At 41.6% G+C, this 23,256-nt stretch overlaps 1 protein-coding gene across 1 annotated transcript in view; it reads left to right on the forward strand.

Moving 5' to 3' along the window:
- Positions 1-14,886, forward strand: part of Lrp6 (LDL receptor related protein 6) — a 171,573-nt gene extending 156,687 nt beyond the window's left edge. Inside the window, exons 19-23 of the mRNA XM_008837612.2 lie at positions 166-276; positions 2,925-3,155; positions 4,869-5,005; positions 6,007-6,104; positions 9,978-14,886. Coding sequence (XP_008835834.1) covers positions 166-276; positions 2,925-3,155; positions 4,869-5,005; positions 6,007-6,104; positions 9,978-10,272 — 872 coding nt within the window. The 3' untranslated portion in view covers positions 10,273-14,886. The remainder of the gene's footprint in view (positions 1-165; positions 277-2,924; positions 3,156-4,868; positions 5,006-6,006; positions 6,105-9,977) is intronic.
- Positions 14,887-23,256: the final 8,370 nt, after the last annotated feature.

A 23,256-nucleotide genomic window follows, 5' to 3' on the forward strand; every position in this document is an offset into this window, starting at 1 on the left:
GATTCATGTGTTCATTTTGCTACTGTAATGAAATACTTGGGCAGTGGTTGTCTTTGTAAAGAAGTTTATTTAGCTCACGGGTCTGGAATGTACTTAGAAAGCATCTTTGACTCTTGGTAGAATTCATTTTTATGTGATGGTAAAAATAAAACTTTTTTTTTTTAGTGCTTTGTTTAATTGATCAGTTCCGTTGTGCCAATGGTCAGTGTGTTGGAAAGCACAAGAAATGTGACCATAATGTGGACTGCAGTGACAAATCTGATGAACTGGATTGTTGTAAGTAGGAAGAAAGCCTTGTAAATTTCATGTGTACGAGTGTTATGTCTGCATGTATATAAGTGCACCCGTGTCATGGAGTGCCGGAGGAGGACAGGAGAGGGCATCCGAACTCCTGGACCTGGAATTTTGGACAATTGTTATATGCCATGTGGGTGCTAGGGTTCAAACCCAGGTCCTCTGCAAGAGCATCTAGTGTTCTTAACCACTGAGCCGTCTCTCCAGGCCACTCCCCTTTTTTTGAGATTTATTTTTAATTATGTGTGGGTGTGTAGGTATGTGTACTCACACATGAGTGCAGTTGCCCTCAGAGGCCAGAGGCATTGGGTACTCCTGAAGATTGAGTTACAGCAGGTGTGAGCCACTTGATGTAGGTGCTGGGAACTGAACTTGAGTCCTCTATAAGAATAGTAAGTGCTCTTACCTGCTCAGCCATCTCTAGCCCACTAATTTTTGTTTTTAATTTAAATAAGATTATTATAATAATTTTTAATAAACACACACTTTACAGCTTGCCACAGGCCCTGTCAGTCTTTATTGTTCTAAACTAGACTACGTCATATATTACCTCCTTCACCTCTGGAATCTGGGAGAGGGAGATGGCAGATGGTGGTAATGATGGGTTCAGTTTGGGATTTGTTACATTAAAGATAACTATGGGCTATCCCATTAATGCTGTTAAGAAGTTATTGATCATCTGGGTCTGTGGCTCAGGAAGGTGTTTTGGTACCCACCAGTTTATTAATGATAATTAAAGCTGTGGCAGTAGATGAAATCTCCCAAGAGAATAGAGGAGGAAACGAAGATTGTACTAGTACTCAGGGAAACACCCACAATTCTGTATCACAGAAATAGTAAAACTGAGTGGGGTATGATGGTGTACACTGTGATACCAGCACTTTGGGATCAGGGCTTCCAAGTACAGCTTCAGCTACACAGCAAGCTTGAGGTAGCCTGGGTTATTTAAGACCCTCTTTCAAAAATAGTATTTTAGGAAGATATTGGGTAGATATTTTTTAAAAGAAAACAGGAGCCAGCCATATCGAATGTGTAGAGGTCTATAGAATGAAGAGTGTTGGACATGGCAGATAGGAGAGCTCTGACCTTTGCCAGGGTTGTTTCCCTGCAGTGGTGGGACAGGAATGTCAAGAAAAAACTTTCTTGAAGCTTGACATGGGAAAGGAATACCAAGGCACTCAAGGGAATAAAAAAGACTGTTGGTGGCCAACAGGGACTGAAGAGAGTGTTGTCTCAGATTCCAGACCAAATTTGTAGCTCATAGCCCTGACAAGGCAACTTGGTGCTGTCAGTGTTACTCTGTTCTTACCCTATCTGAGATGAGTTCATTAGCTAGGTGGATGGGAGATTTGAGTAACAGGGATCAGGTGATGTTTTAAAGGATCTTCCTTGGGAGATTGTTTATAAGGTTAGCTAGTTAGAATTTTCCTTCTGAATAAGGTGGGCTCTAAATTTGATAACCAACTTGCTCTTTCTCTTTCTGTTGATGCCTTCTGCTTCTCAAAGACTCAGATAGCCCAGGAATCTGGGAAGGTGGGTTTCTTGGACAGGATCCTCCTGTAGGGCACTGGCCTTCCACCATAATCAAGTTAGAGACCTGTGTCCTTGCTCTCAGGCAGGACCTGAAAACAGCAGTAGTCAGATCCAAGAGTCTAGTCTCATCTGCACCTCTGTTTCCTCCACTTGGCCCAAACACCACTGTTGAAGTCTTAATGCTAAAATGTGTTCCAAACTTCCTTTGGCCTTCTTCACCATTCCAGTGGAAACATTTGGTGACTTTTCTGGGTCCATCCCGTCTAGCCTAAGATTTTCCCCGAGATTCCAAAATAACTTGTCAGTTTTTATGATACACAGAGTGAAATCGGTTTTAGCTTCAGCTTTTTAGTAATGTTTAAGTCAATATTTCACTTATCATTGGTTTCTGGTAATTTACAATGATGTCTGTTGTCTTGTCTTCACTTAACAATAGTTTATTTAAATCCCATATGATACCATTTAATTCTTTTTTTTTTTTTTTTTTTTTTTTTTTTTTTTTTTTGTCTTTTTGAGATGGTGTCCCTGTAGCCCCAGCTGGGCTAGAACTCACTTTGTAGACCAGAGTGTCCTCAAACTCACAGAGATCTGCCTGCTTCTGCCTCCCAAGTGCTGGAATCACAGGCACACGCCACCACACCTGGCTCTTAATTCATATTTTCAATGATGTCTTTGTCTTCATGTAACAGTAGTTCATTTAAATCCCATATGCCATTTAATTGATAGCTTCATGTGGCGTGGCATATATGCATTTATAAAAGAAAAGTATGAGACTGGCAAGATGGCTCAGAAGTTAAGAGCACTGGCTGTTCTTGCAGAGGACCTGAGTTTGAGTCCCAGCACCCACATGGCTGCTAACAACTGTCTGTAACTCCAGTTCCAGGGGATCCAGTGCCCTTTTCTGACCTCCACAGGCATTACACAACATGGGTGAACTTATACACATACAGGCAGTATGCTCATACACATAAAAAATATGTTTGAGTTATCAATATAAATTTATACCTTTGCATTCTGTTAGGAAGCCCTCTTTTATTGCTATTTTGAATGGAGAGTTGTTTTTCCATTAGATAACTATACAGTGTTTGCTATTTTAGATCCAACTGAAGAGCCAGCACCACAGGCCACCAATACTGTTGGTTCAGTTATTGGAGTAATTGTCACCATCTTTGTGTCTGGAACCATATACTTTGTCTGCCAGAGGCTGCTCTGTCCACGTATGAAGGGAGATGGGGAAACTATGACCAGTGACTATGTGGTTCACGGGCCAGCATCTGTGCCCCTCGGCTATGTTCCGCACCCAAGTTCTCTGTCAGGATCTCTTCCAGGTGAGCTAAGACCAACTTAATGAGAATTGTCCAGTCTTGGGTTCTAACAAGATAATTAAATTTCTATCATGAAGAAAGGATATATCTAGGATTACAAACTAGATTACTTTCAGTTTAGACAATTGTGAGAACAATTTTTTTTTTTTAAGTTTTACATGTTCTCTTTGTGCCAAAGACCTTTAGTATAATGTGTTGGAAAATGCCAAATAAAATAAATAAATAAAGCAAACACATCTGCCAGCTCAAAGCCAGGGCTTTGGTGAGCACTTACAATTTCTTTAATTTCACCATTGGGAACCCTGGGGCCATTCAACTCTGGAATAAAAGGAATCTAAAAATAGATAAGCTGCAGGGTGTGGTGGTGCAAGCCTTTAGGCGGATCTCTGTGAGTTCGAGGGCAGCCTGGTCTCCATAGCTAATCTAGGCCAGCTAGGGCTACAGGAAGACCCTGTCTCAAAAAGACCAAAAAAAAAAAAAAAAAAAAATAGATAAGGTTTCCTTCCACAACCAGCTTGGTAGTAGCTTGGATGACAAGGAAGAGGTATACTGTGTGCCGTTTCCTGATCCAGCATGGTGACAGTGGGGCAAGGTTGGCTTAGGTATAGCAGTTCTTCTACTCTTAGGCAGGCATATCACTCTGTAGACTTTTTCTCAGTGTTTTGTGGTGCCTTTAGTAAAAGGAAGCCTGCGTGTGTGTGTGTGTGTGTGTGTGTGTGTGTGTTTGTTTGTTTGTTTGTTTGTTGAGGCATAGTGAGATCCTGGCAATGAGAGCTGGCCAGGATCTCACTATGTAGTCCAAGCTGGCCTTGATCCCACAGAGATCCAAGTACTGGGTTTCAAGGTGTGCACCACCAAACCTGGCTCAAGAAGCCTGCCCTTTAATGACTATAGAGAAGGAGATGGCTGGCCAGGCCAGAGACCTCTGAAAGTGGGAACGCTGGGTGTGACTCTTAAGTAAATAGATGTAATAGTTAAGCTGCTAATGATAATGTTTTCTTGTTGCCATACAGTTTTCAATAAGTAAAATTAGGGAAGCTACTTGGAACAACCAAAATTTCTTCTTTAGCTTCAGTAGTTTTGATTCCAGAGATATTTGTACCTAGTGGGTGAAATAACTTCTAGATATTTTGTTCATGTCTTATTAAAAGGCTTTGGGAGCTGGAGAGACGGCTCAGCGGTTAAGAGCACTGGCTGCTCCTCCAGTGGCTTGGCTCCCAACACCCACATGGTGGCTGACAACCATCTGTAATTCCAGTTGCAGGGTGACACCCTCTTCTGGCCTCCACAGGCATTGCATGACACTTACACACATGCAAGCAAATCACTCATTAGACAAAATTAAAAAGACGACTTTGGAACACATCTGTTTACTTTACCCTGCTTTGCAACCTTCATCCTCACAGCCCTTCCCTTACGTCTTCCATGTGGTTGGAGACCTTTCACTTCGAAGGGTTCTACTTCCCCAGGCAGGAGCAGGTTGGAGCTGCTCTTGGCCCTGTTCTAGGCTAGCTTGCAGTGGAGCCATTCACTTCTAAAGAACATAACTTCCTTTTTCCATTAACTTTTTACAGTTATTAGTAAGAAAAGAGGGCATAAGTTGTTTTAGTTGGACTACTTGACTATTACATTTATAATCCCAATGTTGATGAAAGTTATTGTGTGTATTTTTATAGATGTTTCTCATCTATAGTTTTTAATCCCTTTTCATGTTAGGAATGTCTCGAGGCAAATCAATGATCAGCTCCCTCAGTATCATGGGGGGAAGCAGTGGACCCCCATATGATCGAGCACATGTCACAGGAGCATCATCAAGCAGTTCTTCAAGCACCAAAGGCACTTACTTTCCTGCAGTAAGCAGTCTGGTTTTGCTTTGTTTTTCTTTCAGTGCTAAAATAAATAGCATCTTAGATTAACTCACTTAAATGTGGATGGTCAGTTGTGGGAATATAAAAAAATGTTGTGTTTTTTTTTTTAATGTAGAATTTAGGTATATGGAATTCAAAGAATTTTTAATGTAGAATTTAGGTATATAAAATTCAAAGAATTCACCACTTCATGCTTATAAATTTTTAAAGTTTACTATGTAGTAATCAACATACGAAATCATTAACTATCAATTTCACAACTCCATTAAAAATTGAACCACTAAGTGGGAACCTTTTGAAGGACTTAGGACCTTTATTTCATGATCTCCTAAAAGAGGAAGCTTGGGGTATGGTGTGGAGTACAGTCAGTAAAATGCCTGCTCTGGGAGCATGAGAACCTGCATTTGAGCCCTAACACCGAGCTAAAAGCTGGGCCTGATAGTGCCTGCTTATAATCCCAGAACTGGACAGGCGAGAGCTCGCTGAGTAGCTAGTCTTAGACTAATTGTTGAGCTGCAGACCCATGAAAGAACCTGTCGTAAAGGAGGTGGATGGCGTTCCTGAGGATGGCACCCAAAGTTGTTCTGTGTCCTCCACATGTAGGTGTACATACACTGTACACGCACAAACGTACACATGCACAGATAATACAAACTTAAGAAGAAGCACACCTAGAATTTCTCCTAAATTGATATTTTTTTCTGTGAACATAGAAGAATAGATTTTTAAAAATCAGAACCTCGCCAAATAGACCAGTGATGTGTGGATGACAGGTTTTCTTCTCATTTCGCACTATTGAGCATGATGAAATCGCAGTGTGGAGAGGGAGCCACAGTCTTGAAGTGCTGTTTGAGGCCAGCTTTTTTGGAAAGAAGGATTGTGCTGATAGTATGATGGAAGGAATAGGTGCAAAGATGAAGGAAGGTGAGAGGCAGCCTGGGTTGATGGAGGTTCTTGTAACTTTATATATTTTGTTTTACTTTCAGATTTTGAACCCGCCACCATCCCCCGCTACAGAGCGATCTCATTACACCATGGAATTTGGTTATTCTTCAAATAGCCCTTCCACTCACAGGTCCTACAGGTAATTCACGTCTTCCTTTAATATAGGCTGAAGGGCTTATCAGATGGAAGGTAGTTTGCAGTTTATTTCCATTACCTGTAAGGTCAGACCAAGTCATTTGTGAGCATAGTTAACTTCAGAACAGTGACCCCTGAACAGGCTGACATTGCCCCTCCTGCAAACCCTTTCCTTTCAGGACATTTTATGCTTTTTAAGAGTGACTTTGAGAGAATGACGTAGGGAACTGGGGTACTGGTCAGAGCTTGAGCACAGCTGTTGAGAGAAGTCAGAAGAGGAAGGTCAGACTGTTACGTATGTTATAGTGACCTGAAGTTGCGTGGAGTGAGCAAGTCTCACAAAATGAATGAGGCATGTGTGTGAGTCACAAGAAATGATGTTGCTGTGCTAATCTGTGAGCAAGCCAAGCAGGGCAATCACTGCAGTGTGCCCCTCGCTCTTCTCATTGAAAGGCCAGCAGAAGGTCACAGCTTTCTGTTCTGTGTCTGATCTGCACGGTGTGTATGTAGTCTTCCGTGTAGTTTTCATTCAGATAATATGTTTTCTTTCAGTAGGTTGACTTGGTCTGACCTTACAGGTGATAGAAATAAACTGCAAACTACCTACCAGTGTCATTCAGATTCTTATCACTGAGATAGCCTTGACCCCAAACTGATATTGATCATGGTTGATTGTAAGATTTCTTTCCCTGCTGCAGATTTGCTCTAAAAAGCCAAAGCAGAAAAACCAGAGGCCTAAAAATTGAGAAAAGCAGAATCTAAAATTTCATTTTACTTTTTTTCAAACTTTGTGTGTATGTTATGCTTACATGTATGTAAATGATTTTATTGTTTTGACTTTTTGAGACAGCATCTCCCTGTAGCCCCAGCTGTCCTGGAACATTCTAGACCAGGCTGGCCTCCAACTCACAGAGATCCCAAGTGCTGGGATTAAAGGCCTGCACCACCACACCCAACTGAAATTTCACTTTTAAAACCTTACTTCAGCTTCTATAAATCATTGAGCAAAATAAATGACTACATTGAAAACTGTTCTTACATCGTTTCCCATGTCTAAATTAAGCCCAAATTTTGTTTCTTTGATGTTACACCTTGTATCATCATTTGCTATAATTTCTACCAAAGCTGGAACGTAACAGAATGTTGTTGTTCAACCTTTGCCCCTTCCCCCTTCATGAAAATTGAAGTATTTAACCTTTTAAATGCTAAACCAGAAAAATCTCACTGGGGCTTTGACACCTGTTTGGATAGAAAGATGAAGCAAACGAAACAAAAGTGCTGTGGTGACATCATGTCACTGGTGATGACAGCCCTCAAGAACTTGTTCAGCAGGTCCTGTAACTTCTGGCCTTCTGGCAGTTTCTCTGGAGGCCAGGCAGTGACGGCAGGTGGCATGTGCCTTGGGGTACCGTCTTGGGTGCTCCGTAGAAATGTCCTGAATTGCTCCTAGCTGTCATTGCTCTTGTCTCTGTCTTGTAGTCCCTTTGTGTTGGGAGAAAGTTTGTGGGTAAATCTTTGGGATAAATATAAAATGATAACCTTTACCATATTTAGAATAAAAAGTTATAAGAAATCGTACATGGAAAAGCCAGCATTTTAGGTCAGCTCATATCTTCATGAGTATGTTCCTTTCCAGTTCATTTTTCTAGTCCATTGCCTTAACCACTCAGCCACAACTACTCCAGTTCATCTTTCTTAGATAACCATGCTACTAGTTTACCAACAATAGATTACTTGGAAAGATACATGTAAATAAATATAATGAGACTGGAGAGATGGCTCAGCAGTGAAGAGTATATACTACTCCTCCAGAAGACCTGAGTTTAAATCCAAGCATCCACATTGGGCAACTTAGCTGCCTGTAATTCCAGTTCTGGGGGGTTCCAAGGCCTTTGACTTCCACCAGCACCTGCACTTACATGCACAGACACATGTATACACATATACACATTAATTAAAAATAAATCACACACACATATACACACGTATCTATTAGGCCTCAGTTAAAGCTACACTTAGTACAATATACCTGTCTACACACAGACGATCAGAACTACTTCTCCCAAATTATGGTTGTTTCCCTTTGCTGATAGTAATAGTAATGGGGTAGATAAGCCCAGACTGTTGAAGTTCAGCCTGGTGTCCTAGTTTGTTTCTCCATTGCTGTGACAAAATACTCTGACCACTACCAACTTGGGGAGGAAAGGATTTATTCAGCTTACATCTCCCAGGTCACAGTTCATCAGGGAGTCCATGGTAGGAACTCAGGGCAGGAACCTGGAGGCAGGAGCTGGAGCACAAGGCCATGGAGGATCACTGCTTACTGGCTTGCTCCCCTGGCCCCTGTTCAGCCTGCTTTCTTATGCAACACAGGCCCACCTGCCCAGGGGTGGCAGTGGGCTGGGCTCTCCCACATCACACAACAGTCAAGAAGATGCCTCACAGACATGGCCACAGGCCAGTTCAATGGAGGCAGGTCCCCAATTGAGGCTCCCTCAACCCAGGTGTGTCAAGTTGACACTAAACCTATCCAGCACACTTGGTTTATGTAATATTTTACTTTTAGAAGAAATGAAGTCTTCAGACATCTTAATTATCAAGTAAACTAGGAAGTGACTCAAGAATGTTGAGAGAATGCTGACAGGCTTGAGGAGTATAGACTATGTAAAGATCCATCTTCCTGTATTGTAAGCAGTTGCTGAGTTCTCTGAGTGCAAAATGTGTGACAGAGGTAGGCTGAGAGTAAAATTCAGTGCTAGGATACTCTCTTAGTATGTGCTGAGTACTGGGTTCAGTGCCCAGCATCATTGGAAAAAAACAGTATAACTAATTTTCTCAAGTACAACTCTTGTGTTTTTCTTTTTTTTTTTTGGTCTTTTTGAGACAGGGTCTCCCTGTAGCCCCAGCTGTCCTGGAACTCACTATGTAAACCAGGCTGGCCTTGAACTCACAGAGATCCACCTGCCCCTGCCTCCCAAGTGCTGGGATTAAAGGTATTTTTTTTTAATACGACACTGGGGGATCAAACCCAGGGCTTTGTGCTATACATACCTTAGGGCGGAACTGTATTCCTGGGCTAAGTGCAACTTTGAGTGGTCCTTTTGTATTCTGTGATACAGTTTAAATTGGAGACAGAAAAGCACATTTTTAAGGCTCAATTGAGTTAATCTCTGTTCTCCAACGCTATCCATTTTTTTAACTTGCCTCTGTTTACATTTTATTTGCAAATAGGATATATTGTCTTCCCCTGCCTTCTGCCTTTGTGCCATAGGAAGTTACCTATTTTCTTTTTTTTATTTTATTTTATTTATTATTTTTATGTGTATTTGTGCATTGCCTGCATGTAGGTAAGTGCACCCATGTCGTGCAATGCTGGTGGAGGTCAGAAGAGGCTGTTTGGATCCCCTGGGACTGGAGTTTCGGACAGTTGTTAGCTGCCACGTGGGTCCTGGGATTCGAATCCAGGTCTTCTGCAAGAATAACCAGTGTTCTTAACCACTGAGCCATCTCTCCAGCCCCTCTTTTTCTTTTTTCTTCTTTTTTGAGATGGTCTCCCTGTAGCCCCAGCTGGCCTGGAACTCACTATGTAGACAGGCTGGCCTGGAACTCACAGAGATCCGCCTGCCTCTGCCTCTGTCTCTGGGATGAAATGTGTGTGCCACCACGCTGGTTCAAGGCAGTGACTTACATTTGCTGGTGTGGGGGTTGAACCCAGAGCTCCAGTGCATATGTTAGCCAAGTACTATCTATATGGATTTCAGTTGTAATAGTTTATAGCTTTCAAAGTGAATTTTCATCTGGTTTCACTAAATTCTGGTGCAGAATATTGTTCTCTGTAAAACTAATTGTGCTTCTCTTTATTTTTTCCCTGTGGTAGTTATAGGCCATACAGCTACCGGCACTTTGCACCGCCCACTACACCCTGCAGCACAGATGTCTGTGACAGTGACTATGCTCCTAGCCGGAGAATGACCTCTGTGGCAACAGCCAAGGGCTATACCAGTGATTTGAACTATGACTCAGAACCTGTGCCCCCACCACCCACACCCCGAAGCCAGTACTTATCAGCTGAGGAGAACTATGAAAGCTGCCCCCCCTCTCCATACACAGAGCGGAGCTACTCCCACCACCTGTACCCACCACCACCCTCTCCCTGCACTGACTCCTCCTGAGGAGGGGCCCTCCTCCTCTGACTGCCTCCACCGGGAAAATGTAAATACACATCTGGTTGAGATCTTGAGGGGGGGAGGGAGTGACTAGAGAAGAGTGAGGCAGACCATGTACAGTTCACATTGTAGAATGGGGAGGGAATGCTGGAGATATTTGTACAGAAGAAAGGATATTTATATATTTTCTTAAAACAGCAGATTTGCTGCTTGTGCCATAAAAGTTTGTATAAAAAATACATTTGTACTAAAAGTTTTATTTTTGCAATCTAAATACACAAAGCATGCCTTAAACCCAGTGAACGGACTGAGTACAGAGGAAACAGGAATACTAAAGACATCACTGACCAGGAATGTCTGGGCTTTAATGATTCCATCTCAGACTGGCAAACCGTAGATTGGAAGTAGCTAGATAGCCTTCAGGTTAACTAACATTTGAGGGCCAACACGTTAAGAAATCATGAAAGAATAATAATAATAATAATAATAATAAATTTTGGACAAAGGGCTTTTTCTTCTCTAGGAATCCAACAATTTTCATGAGAAAAATAAATACTTGTAAAAATCTATTCTGGGTGTTGCAGTTGTAGGGAGATCAAATGTCTGTCGCAGGATGCTGTGGAGCTGGTACGAGTCTTCTGTCCCTACCTGAAAGCCCACACTTCTGTCAAAATGGATGTTTCTTGTAGGTATTTCCACCTTGCTGCCTCCCCAGCAACGTGTAGGCCATTTGCCAAAAGTCATGGTTTAGTCAGGCTTTTGTAATCAGAGGAATTGAGTAAATGGAATTTACTAAATTAGGGATTGATTTCAGTATATCTACTATATCTGTTTACCATTAGGCTTAGCTGTTCAAGTTGTTGGCTGTTTTTGCATAATGATCAAAAGTTAGCCATATTATTGGTCTTCCAAGATTGTGTTAGTGCTCATTAAAGTGTCTTTACAGCACATATAGACAGTACTCAAAATTAAAGCTCTAACCATTGTTTTGTTGTAGTTAATCATACATCCTTGCAGTACTCAAGCGTGTGCTATCACAGTGTGAAATCATTTTCAATGTATATTTTTTGAGTAAAACATTTAAATGTGCTCTGGTTAGAAATAATCTATTTAAAAATTTTTTTTTGTTATTATGAGGTTTCTCTATATTAACTTTATGACATTTTTATGTCTTTAGACCAGTTTTTCTCAGAATGATGTCTTCGTACATACCTCTTTAAATGTATGACGTGAGTTACCTTGTTACCCACTGTGAATGTTTTCAGATGATCCACAATTTATCCTTACAGTCACTTCCTGTATTTTTATGTGTGTTCTTTCTGATGGCCATTATGGAATAAGATGATTTCACAAATTGTTGATCAGCGGGGATTGAACGAGAAGACTCACTGTGAACTTCTCAGCTGCGGGGACTTGGGCAGAGGGAACTTCTGCAATGTGCCTGACCTGCTGTCTTACGGTACTGGGGCATCTACATCCGCAGCTGTCAGGGCTGACCTGTGGGATGATCCGAACACTTCTCGCTGCTGTGCCGGAAGTTACTGTCCTGCTTTTTACTTGCATCTAGCACTCCTCAGCTAAAACTGATCTGTTTTTAAACTAGTATGTTTTTGCTTAGCAGGTGTTGGTTACTTATATCTTGATGAGGCCTCTTTAAATTTTAAAGCCTAAAAGAAAACAATGGAAGGATTCAGAAGTTTGGCAGAGGTAACCTAAAAAACAAAAATAATTTTTTTTTAAGAGAAAAATTATCAGGCCAGGCATGGTGGCAAACACCTTTAATCCCAGCCCTTGGGAGGCAGAAGCAGGAGGATCTCTGAGTTAAGACCAGCCTGGTCTATACATTGAGTTCCAGGCCAGCCAGGGCTGCATCCCTGTCTCAGAGAGAAATTCCCATTTCATTATCATTTCAAAATATTGCTCAGATTGTTAGGGGCAGCTTATTAAGAGTTGGGTGCACTTGATCTTGCATGTAAATAACTGGTAATCCATCAGTGTCTTGCATTTCAATCAGATAAGCATGAACTCTTCCTGTTGATGGAACAAAGTACTCAAAGAGTAGACCTTGAACCTTGCTTCTGTGACACACAGGGGCACTTGATGCTTAATGTTTGAATATGGAATCTGCTAACTGGGTGTCAATCAGAATTTGAGAGTTCTGTATGTTTACATTTTTTAATGTGCATCTTTATCTGGTGGGCTTTCCTTGTGGAAACTTGCACTATAATGAACTAAGAAGAATATTGCCTTGTCTTCTCTCAGTCCAAGTGCTTGTGCTGCGATGGCAACGGCCTCTTTTTGCAAGATACTGATTTGTGTGCCAATTTGTTTGAAACTATTTGAAGGCAGTTCAGGTTAATCTCAGTATTCTCTTTCTGGGGTAGTGAGTTATATTACTATTTGTAAGAGTACTTTTTTAGTGAGAGGGTTGTCAAATTTGGGAAAGATGTGTTGGTCCTCAGGTTACATGGACAGTTAAGCTTAAGTAAACTATGTCTTGATTATTGAACATAAGAGCTTTCATTGAAGGAAAAAAAATGAGAAAAAATAAACTTACGAGACCAAAAATTGGGGAAAAAATGAAAAGAGTTTTAAATTAGGTTATGTCTGATTAGGTTACATAAATACATAAGGACTTATTTTGAACATGTGTCTCAAAGTACGCCTGCTTATTGATAGGATTGAGAGCTTCTGAGGAATGAACTTTGATGTAACATACTTTGTGTGCACTTCAATAAGTTTTTCTGCATTGAAATGGTCTTTTATAACTCAGACTTGGACTTGATTCCTTCAGAGCCCTGGCCTTCTAACCAAGGTCCAAGAGCTGCTGCTTAGGTCAAATAAAAAGCACAGTCATAGGAATTGCTTAAACTAGAGTTGGTTTCTAGGATAGTCTCAGGATTATTTTTTTTTTCTATTTAAAAATTATGCCTTTGGCAATGCATTCAGTATTTAAGTTATAAAAATAGTCACCATCTGTTTTAGGTAGCAGTTTGTGGGGAGCATCTTTATGTTTTGCTGTAAAGGCCCATTAATGAGCATTATTTTGAGTTCAGAGCCATGCTTACTTTACCCGTTATTGAACTCTGCTCATGTGACTGATACCAGTAGTTGCTATAACCTCTAGGAAGGCTTTTTGCAAGAAGTCTGTTTCCCTACAGTAGGTGGTTGCTTAGCTTCTTAGAGGTACAGTTTATAATGTTTTGTTTCTCGTAGAAGAAACCTTGCAAGATTCAAAAACAAAAGTCTTCAGTTTTTTTCCGCCTCTATGTCCAGTTTTTAATAATCATGCAGTGCTTATGAGGTATCTAGAGTTTGTCTGGAATATAGATATGAGTGTGTGATTATGAGTTAGTTGACAGCTATTTGGGGATCCACAAATGAGACCACACACAAATGTAGGCATGGAGTGAACAAATTTATAACCAAGCAGTCCTTAAAGCATCAGAATCCCCTTTAATCTCATTTAGTTTTCCTTTCCTTAAGTTTGAAATAAGCCAAGAGAAATAGCATGATTTTAGAAAGTACCCTTGGCAAATGCGTGGTTTCTGATTTCTAGGATGGCATTACTGCATGATACTGTCAAACTTTGGGTTTTGAAATTCTCAGGTTTTAATGTAAAGGGCTTTGGGCCTCAAACATGAATTACACAGTTAAACTTTTAAATGAGGAGCATTGTGATTCCATGTTCTCCCGTATCTCTCTCTGGTTTGATTCCGAAGCTCAGTGGACTAAGCTTACACCTGAGTGGGGGGGCAAGGGGAATGTTTAGGTTTATCTTAATGACTGGAATCAGATTACCCTGTCCTTACCTCCTTCAGTTGAGGTGAACTTTATTTTTTTTGTTCGATCATTTTACCTAAAGCATTTGTACACTATTCTTAATTTTATTCCTGAAAAGTAAAAAACCCTCATGACTTTAAAGAATTGAAGACTGATTTCTTATACTCATTGACAGAATATCAGCCCAGTACATACCAGTCATTGGATTTCCCATTGTCACTTAGTGTTTGCCCAGAGTCAACACCAAAGAGTTACAGACAGCATACTTCTGCTTAACTGTCCATTAGGGGCTTTGTTTTGTTTTTACATCAAATATAAGAAAGTTGGGGGGGGTGGCTGTATATCTATGTGGATACATATTTATTTATATCAATGCCTAAATACGGCTATTAAAAGGAAAATGAAGCAAGGAAAGTGATTAGATCCAATATCGGGTCAGGACATTTGAAGGAAGAGGATACAGGAGGCTAGACTGAACCAGCCTTCTTGCAGGTGAAGGATCTGGTGCTGCTTTCAGATGTTTATCATTTATGAATTTAAATTTTTTCTTAAGCTTTAATCTTTGTCATTGTCTTAAAGTCAGCTGGTGTTTCTTGTACATCGACTTTGGTACGATGGTGCTTTGCAAGGATGTATTTATATTATAATGACCAACATTTGGTCAGCCCTTCCCCTCTCCACTTATTCACTTCCCCCTTTTGTAAAATAAGTGCTTTAATTATAAACTGTATAAAAGTACCTTGTATAAACCCTTCTTTTGATTATTACATTAAGCTGAATTGTAACAAATGAAATGTTGATTTTTATAATAAAATGATGGAAAAATCAGCAGAAAAATGGCAGTGTCATTTCTTTTCAACAAGAAATAATGAAAACCATAGATGGGTGTGCTTTGCATGATGTGAATAAGATTGCAGTGTTTCAAACCTGGCAAGCCCTGCTTTGTGGTTTGCATGTCAAGATGAAAGGCCTGGGCAAGAGCTGGAGCACGTGTTACTGGAAGCAGTAAGGACCACATTGTGCTGCAGGACTGTCCTTCTCTCTGTCAGGACTATGAGTAACATCCTCTCCCTCTCCCCTAAATTAGCTATAAAGTGGGCATTGCTTTTCCTGGAGAGGATTCTAGTGTGCTGAGGGATGTGTGCTGCTCAACCTGAACTACAGATCCCACTGAGTCTCAGTGTGCTGGTTTGATCGGGAATAACAGCTCAGGTGCTAAGTGGTTAAATGGAAGCCCACTTCTATATAATGCCTTCCCTTATCTGGTGTTCTCAAGTGAGTCTATCTTGAGAGAGGCTGTTGATTTCTCTCCCCCCGCCCCCCAGAAGGTAAAAGAAAACAAGCCATGCCATTTCTGGTTAAGGCAAAGAAAGGAAAGAGGACTGTGGCTTTGCCTGAGTTCAAGGTGGTCTCAAGAAGGGAGAAAAGCCTGCAGCCTCCTTTTACCAGATAAGCTTTTGCTAACATTTATTCAGTCCTTGTAATTTTAACTCCTTGCATTCTGTAAATTAATTAGGAGGGCAAATCACCATGCTCAATTCTCTCCATTTATACCATTATGTAGTCTACACATTAACCTCACCCTGGAAAACTCTCTATCTGAGATTTGCTTTTACAAATTAAGATTTAGTCAAAATAGAAAATCGTCCCCCATAAAAATTTTATTGAAGTCTGGCCTGCATGAACTACACGAGGCACTGTGGTAAGACGCTTCCCTCACCATGCTCAAAGTCATCACTTGATAATGACCAGACTTGATAGGAAATGCCCAGTTGGAGTATGTAACATCTTTATCAGAACTGCAGAGATGGACATGACTGAAACCTGGATTCTACCCTCTGTCACCTTATAATGGATTGAGGCGAGTCTGCCATGTTTATGGTCTCAGTGTTTCCTGCTTGGCATTAGTCTGTAATGTAGCGCCTCTGACACTCTGCCTAGTTCACATGATTCAGAAACTGGCTCACACCTAAGCAGATAGTACCATAAGGTCAAGCCTGCTGGAGCCTGAACTCCTCTATGGCCCCTCTTATGTATACACAGCTGTTTGATGCCTCTTTTTCCCTGGGCATCTGCTATGCTTTTCAAAGAGTTTTATACTTCTCCAAGAGAAGCAGCCCAGTACCTATTCTGCATCACAGGGTGTATGGCTGGGGAAGGGTGGTATTACCTGGAGAGTGGAGTTTTTATTTTTATTTTATACATGTGAATGTATAGCCTGCATGTATATAAGTGCACCTGCATCATGCAGTGCCCACAGAGGTCAGAAGAGGGCATCAGATCCCTTGGAACTAGAGTTACAGATGGTTGTTAGCCGCCATGTGGGTGCTGGGAACCAAACCCAGGTCCCTCTGCAAGAACAGCCAGTGCTCTTAACTGCTGAATCATCTCTCCAGCCCCAATAGCTGACTTCTGACCAGCCTTCCAACAGCTCCCGCACTTCATCACTCAGTTCCACAGACTTGGAATCCCATGTTTTATGCAGTGATTAAAGTTCTTTGTTGAGGATTCCATGGAAAGGAAAATAAATGATAAAGACACCAAATTCTATGAATGCTGATGCATTTTTATTTGTTTGAGACTGGATCACCCTATAGCCCCAGCTGGCCTGGAACTATGTAGACCAGGCTGGCCTCCGTCTCACAGAGATCTACCTGCCTCTGTATCCCAAATGCTGGGATTAAAGACGTGCACCACCACACCTGGCCCATTATATTTTCAATGTCTGTTTTCGTTGCTGACATTGATAATCTGTATTATATGGTGAGGCTCAGAATACATTATTCCCAAAATAAGCACCGTGGCATACCAAAGCTTTTAAGCTGAAAGAATTTGAAGAAACAGAAAGCAGTGTGGTCTCTGGCCTCATTTTTGCCTCAGAAATAAGGTCATGGAGCTTAAAGATTTTTTTTTTTCCTCTGAAAACAAAGGACCCAGAAGAAGTCAAGCAAGCAGGACTTGTTAAGTGTCTCCCTCGCCCCCCCCAGTTCATTACAATTGGGTAATATTTCATATTTCCCCACAACAGTCCACTCTGTCAAATCTGTATAAGACTTATGTGCCAGGTGTGGTGGCACATGCCTGTAAACCCCAGCACTTGGGAAGTAGAGGCAGGAGGATCAGGAGTTCAAGGTCATCTTCTGCTACATAGCAAGACTGATGCCAGCCTAAGCTACAGGAGACCCTGTCTCAAAACAACTAATAAGATTCACTTTGCTGCCACTTCCTCCTCCTCTCCCCTCCTCCCCATCCTGCTCTTCTTCCTCCTCTCCTGTGTCATGTACATCTTACAAATTTGGATGACACAGTGTTGTATTATGGGAACTTTATCTGTGAACCTACGAGAGGGTAGAGGAAAAGACATTTTTCCTCTCTACCTCTGGTCTGAATTAATCAAACTACAGGTCTGTCATTATTATTAACCATTTCTGGAAATTAGCTCTGGTTCTAACTGGTCTTTTTCTATTGTGTGACCATTTTCTGTTTCACTGGTTTCTGTCCTTCTAGAGCCTTCTTGGTACAAGTGAAGATATATTCTAAAGAGAGATACTTGTGTCCCTCCCTTTGGCTGTCAAACTATTGAAACCTGGCCTCAAGGAATTGGAATTTCCCCCAGAGTGTAATGCTGGGAAAGGAAAAGGCTGAAACCCTGGTGTCAGAACAGAGGAGAGCTGGACACTTAAGAGAATGATGGATCAGTGATGGGGGCAGGACCGCTCCTTGACCAGGGCTGCTTAGTTACCTATACCTCCTATCCTTTATTTCAACCTAGACCTCATGTCAGTACCCCAGAAGATGTCTGATGAGAGGGTGTCACTGGACCACTTTATTTGGTCCTTTGTTTTTCTGTCCCTACAAAGATTTTTTATTTTATGTGTATTGAGTGTTTGCCTAAGTGCAGCCCATGCATGCAATGCCCACAGAGGCCAGAAGAGGGCTCCGATCCCCTGAAACTAGGGTTATGGAGGATTCTTTGCCACCTGGTCCTCTGCAAGAGCAGCCAGTGCTCTTAACCTCTGAGCCGTATCTCCAGCCTGTCCCAATATTCTTTAACCTGAAGTCTACTTTGATACTAATAATGTGATCACACTGGATAAATTTCTTTTCTCTCCTTTTCACTATTATTTTTCTCTAATTGGTGTATTGAAGACTGAGCCTCGCTTGTTAGGTCTGCCAAAGTCTAGGCTTTGACCTGAGAAACTAGTAACACTTCCTTTTACTTATTTTGGGGTAGAACATCTAGGTTTTTTCTTTATTTTTTAATGAGACAGTGTCTCACCATATAGCACAGGCTTGTTTCTAATACATGATCCTCCCCCTTCAGTGCCTCAAATGCTAGAATTGCAGGTGTGTGCTGCCCTCTCAAATCTGTTAGCTTAAGATGAAGCTCAAGTTCCTGATTTTTAGACCTTTTATTTTTAAATTAATAGAACCATTTCAATTTCCTTCTTAGCACTGTGTGTGTGTGTGTGTGTGTGTGTGTGTGTGTGTGTGTGTGTTGAGGCAAGTCCTTCCTATACATCCCAGGCTAACCTCAAACTTGTGATCCTCATGCCCCAGCTTCCTGAGTTATGGCATTCAAGACATGTGACACCACGTCTGGCTAAATATGCCTAAATTGCTTCCACAAATGTTGCTTTTATTACCATCCAGTTCAAAACTTTTAGATTTTGCTGTTTTTTTATTCTTTCAACAATGAATTTCACAAGAGTAGACTTAACTTCTAAATATTTAGGGATTTTTCCAATATCATTTTGTTATTTTTAAATCGAATTTCATAAAGGTCAAATTTAATCCTTTTAAATTTATTGTGATTTGTTTTATGGGCCAGACTGGTTTTGTTAGTGAATATTTTATGAGCTCTTGAAAAGAATGTGTGCTCTGATATTGTTGGGTCTAGTTCTCTGTAAGTCAGTTGGATCAGTTTGGGTTATAACATTCATCTCTTTCATACATCATGATGAATTTTCAGTCTATTACCAAAAGAGCAAAAGAGGAGGGCTGGAATCTCCAAATATAGTTATGGCTTTGTTGGTTTCATCTTTGCTGTGTTTACATGGCTGTACACCATTTAGGATTGTTACATTTCTTAACAATTCACCCTTTTATCATTATGTGATGTTTCTCAGTCCCTATGTTCTCTAACCTAAATTACTTTGACTGATAGTAAATTCCTATTACCAGCTTTCTTGCTTTCTCTTCTGTGTTTAGACCAAAGACAAAGAGAGAAAATAAAATAAAAAAGAAAGAACAGGTCAAGGTGCTTGCTGCCAAGCCTGAGGAACTGAGGTCACTTCCTGAGACTAACTTGCCACAGCATGTGCACCCATACACACACACACACAGACACACACACACAGACACACACACACAGACACACACACACAGACACACACAGACACACACACACACACAGACACACACAGACACACACACACAGACACACACAGACACACACACACACACAGACACACACAGACACACACACACAGACACACACAGACACACACACACACACAGACACACACAGACACACACACACAGACACACACAGACACACACACACACACAGACACACACAGACACACACACACAGACATAATAAAGAATTTAATCCCACCAAGCATGGTGGTGCACACCTTTAATCCCAGCATTCTGGAGGCAGAAGCAGGCAGATCTCTGAGATCGAGGCCAGCCTGGTCTACATAACCAGTTCCAGGCCAGCTGAGGCTACAGGGAGACCCTGTTAAAAAAAAAATTTTTTTTTTAACCCCACAGATTTTAGTGGGGTCTTTTTTTTTTTTTTTTTTTTTTAAAATTTTTTAAATTTTTTAAAATTTTTAAAAAAAAATTCCCAAGGGTTTTTTTTTTTTTTTTTTTTTCTTAAAGCTTTTACAATTTTATTAGAATTTTAAAGAAAATTCCTCAGGCAGTCTTTATTCGTATATTCTATGACTTTAGTGGAAATGTTTGATCATTTCCCTACGATGCAAACATTACAGTAGACTATGTCTACCCATCTCTCTTCCCTTCCTCTTCCCCCTTGCTCCCTCCTCTCTTTATTCTGAGACAGAGTCTCACTCTGTAGCCCAAACTATAGGCCTTGATGGCCTTGAACTCACTTTGTAGGCCAGGCTGCCCTGGAACTCCAAGGCAATCTTCCTGCCTTGGTTGTATGAGATGTGATCATTATACCCCAACTATTATACCCAACTATTTCTTGCTTTCCTTTTTGGCCTGCTTTTGAATTGGGTGAGTATTCTTCTGTACTTCCCTGCTGTTTTATCAGTGGTTGCTTTGCTCTGGATAACAGTAAGCATACTTAGCTTGTGGCCATCCCCCTCCCAAAACAAGTTATACCACTTTGACTCGAGAACCTTGGAACGTGCGCTCCCATCTCCCTGTGATCTACATCCTACCTGACCTTTCAAGTTGACATAAACCAGACCTAATAAAAATTACTATTAGCCGGGCATGGTGGTGCACACCTGTCATCCTAGCACTTGGGAGGTGGAAGATCAGGAGTTCAAGGTCATCCCCAGCTACATAGCAAGTTTGAGGCCAGCTTGGTGGCAACACCTTCAATGGATTTTTGTGACTGAGTCTCATTGTGTAGTCAAAGATGACCTTGAATGTACGGTCCTCCTGGCTTAGCCTCCTGAGTATGTATCATCGCACCCAGCTTTTTAATTTTATTTTTAATTAATTTTTTGAGACAAGATCTCACCATGTAGCCCCTGGCTGATCTGGAACTCACTATATAAACCAAACTGCCCTTGAACTCAAGAGATCCACCTGCTTCTACCAACCAAGTGTTGGGATTAAAGGCATGCACCACCATCCCTAGCCTGTCATACCTTCTTGATGTGTTGAAAACATTTTGGTTTGTGTGTATGTACCATGTATGTATGTGAGCATGCATTTGTGTATGTGAATGTGGATGCATGTGCATAGTGTACGTGTGGAGGTCAGAGGACAACCTTAGGTGTGTTAGCCCTTACCTTTTGAGATGGGATTCCTTTGTTGTTCTACTGAATACTCCCAGCTAGTTGGCCTGCAGGACTCCCTTCTCTGCCTCCCATCTCCCCATAGGAGTGCTGGGATTACAGATGCTCAGGCTACACATTAGGATTTTTTGTGGATTCTGGGGATTTGAACTCTGGTCCTCACGTTGTGTGTGATAAACCATCTTCCCAGCCCATGTGGTCAAATTTTATTAACATGTAGTGTCCTTCTTTGCTTTTGTAAACTATTTGTGTGAGTGTATATGTGGAGGCCAGAGGTTGGAGTCCAGTGTTTTGTATCCAGTATCATGTTTTGAGACAGGAGCTCTCACTGACATGGAGCTCATTGATTTAGGTGGACTGGCTGTCCAGTGAGCCCCAGGGATCCTCCTGTCTATACCTCCTGCACTACCACCCCTGTCTGCTACATGAGTGGCTGGAGATTGTGCTGCATTTCATAGAGAAATTCTGAGTGTTTGGCCTATTTCTAAACTCAGCTGTGCTGTATAGATAGCTTCGATTGTCAACTTGACCACGCCTGGGAAGAGAGAACCTCAACAAGGGAATTTTCTCTATCCAGATTGGCCTACAGGCACGTCTATAAGGCATTTTCTTGATTGTTGAGGGATGTGGAGTGATGCCCAGCCCATTGTTGGGTGGTGCCACACCTGGGAAGATGGTCCTGAGTTGTATAAGAAAGCAGGCCGAGCACAGGCCAGAGGAGCAAATCAGTACCCAACGTTCCTCCACGGTCCATATTTTAGCTCCTGCCTCTAGGTTCCTGCCCTGAGTTCCTGCCTGATTTCCTTTAAAGATACACTATGAAAGATAGAAGTGTAAGGTAAGTAAATTCTTTTCCTTCACAAGTTGCTTTGGTTGAGGTGTTTAGCACAGATAGAGAAACTCAACGAGAACGTTGGCAGTCCTCCTGTGGAAATGCTAGGGCACATTCATTTCGTATTTCAGGTGGTTCTGAAGCCTTGGGTGATTTCTCCACATGTACCTGTTGATCTGTTCACTGAATACTCAAAGGGGCCTGTGCAGCTTGTAGTGATCCCCTCCTGCCCTAGCTCCCTACTCTTGGAGACCACCAAGCTCAGGGATGGATCCCCTCTCTCCAGCGTAGCTTAGGAATGTTTTATCTGTCATACTCCAGAGTAACCATGGGCTTATGTGGTTTCTCCTCTGACTGGGGCCAGGTCTTCCCCACCATTGCTCAATGTCTTAGAAATCATTTCATTTATTTTGTCTGCAATTTAGCTGGAGATTCAAACAGATGAGATCTGGTTACTGTCACATCATCCTGACTAGACGCTGCATATGATTCTGGAAATACTTGGAGAGCTTGTTATGACTATGTGTGTCTTGGGCCATGCTCCAGTCATACTGATTTACAAGATGTAGCAGTGAGGTTGGGGTATGGGTCTGCAACCATGTGCCAAAGAGATGCCTGGCATCAGATACGTGCAGTCAAATGACACAGAATATTTGTATACAAAAGAGCTCCCAAGCCACCAAGAAAGGCTGCATAAATCAGTTCTTATGGCTCAGTGCATGAAGTAGAACGTCTGCACACGGGGTGTTTTGGAACATCCTTGAGGAAAGACATCCAGATACAGCCCCACGACAGCCAACCGAGAGTCAGTAAATGACGCACAGAGGAAATGAAGGAGTAAATTTGGAAAGACGGGCTGGAGTTAGTTGGATTAGTGAAAACCAGGGGAAGGAAGCTGGCAGGGAAGTATGTTCCAAGTGGAGAGAATATCGTGCAGGCTCTGAGCTACAGGGTGGCAAGACAGAGGAGGACTGCAGATGGTGTGGGATGGGTGGATCAGTGGGCTGGACCAAAGAGGGGTCTTCAGTGTCTCCATCTATAAACAGAGATCCCTTGACCCTCAACATTAAGACTCTTAGAAGAGAGGAGGAATTCATTTTATTGTGATACATAGGTGACCGATGCCTTTGATAATGATAGGTTCCTTTTTTACCTTTGAATCTGAACATATACCTGTGACTTGTTTGTTCATCAAAGGCTTATAAAGTACCCATTTATGCCAGGCTACATTCTAGGACCTAGAAATCCAGAAATGTGTAAGACCCTATAAGTTTATGTTTTGGAGACAGGGTCTGTGCTGGATAGCTTTAGTGTCACCCCTGGGGCAGGTGGGCCTGTGTTGCATAAGAAAGCAGGCTGAGCAGGAGC

Source organism: Nannospalax galili, unplaced genomic scaffold, assembly GCF_000622305.1.
Source record: "Nannospalax galili isolate Female #2095 unplaced genomic scaffold, S.galili_v1.0 scaffold210, whole genome shotgun sequence".
NCBI lineage: Eukaryota > Metazoa > Chordata > Mammalia > Rodentia > Spalacidae > Nannospalax > Nannospalax galili.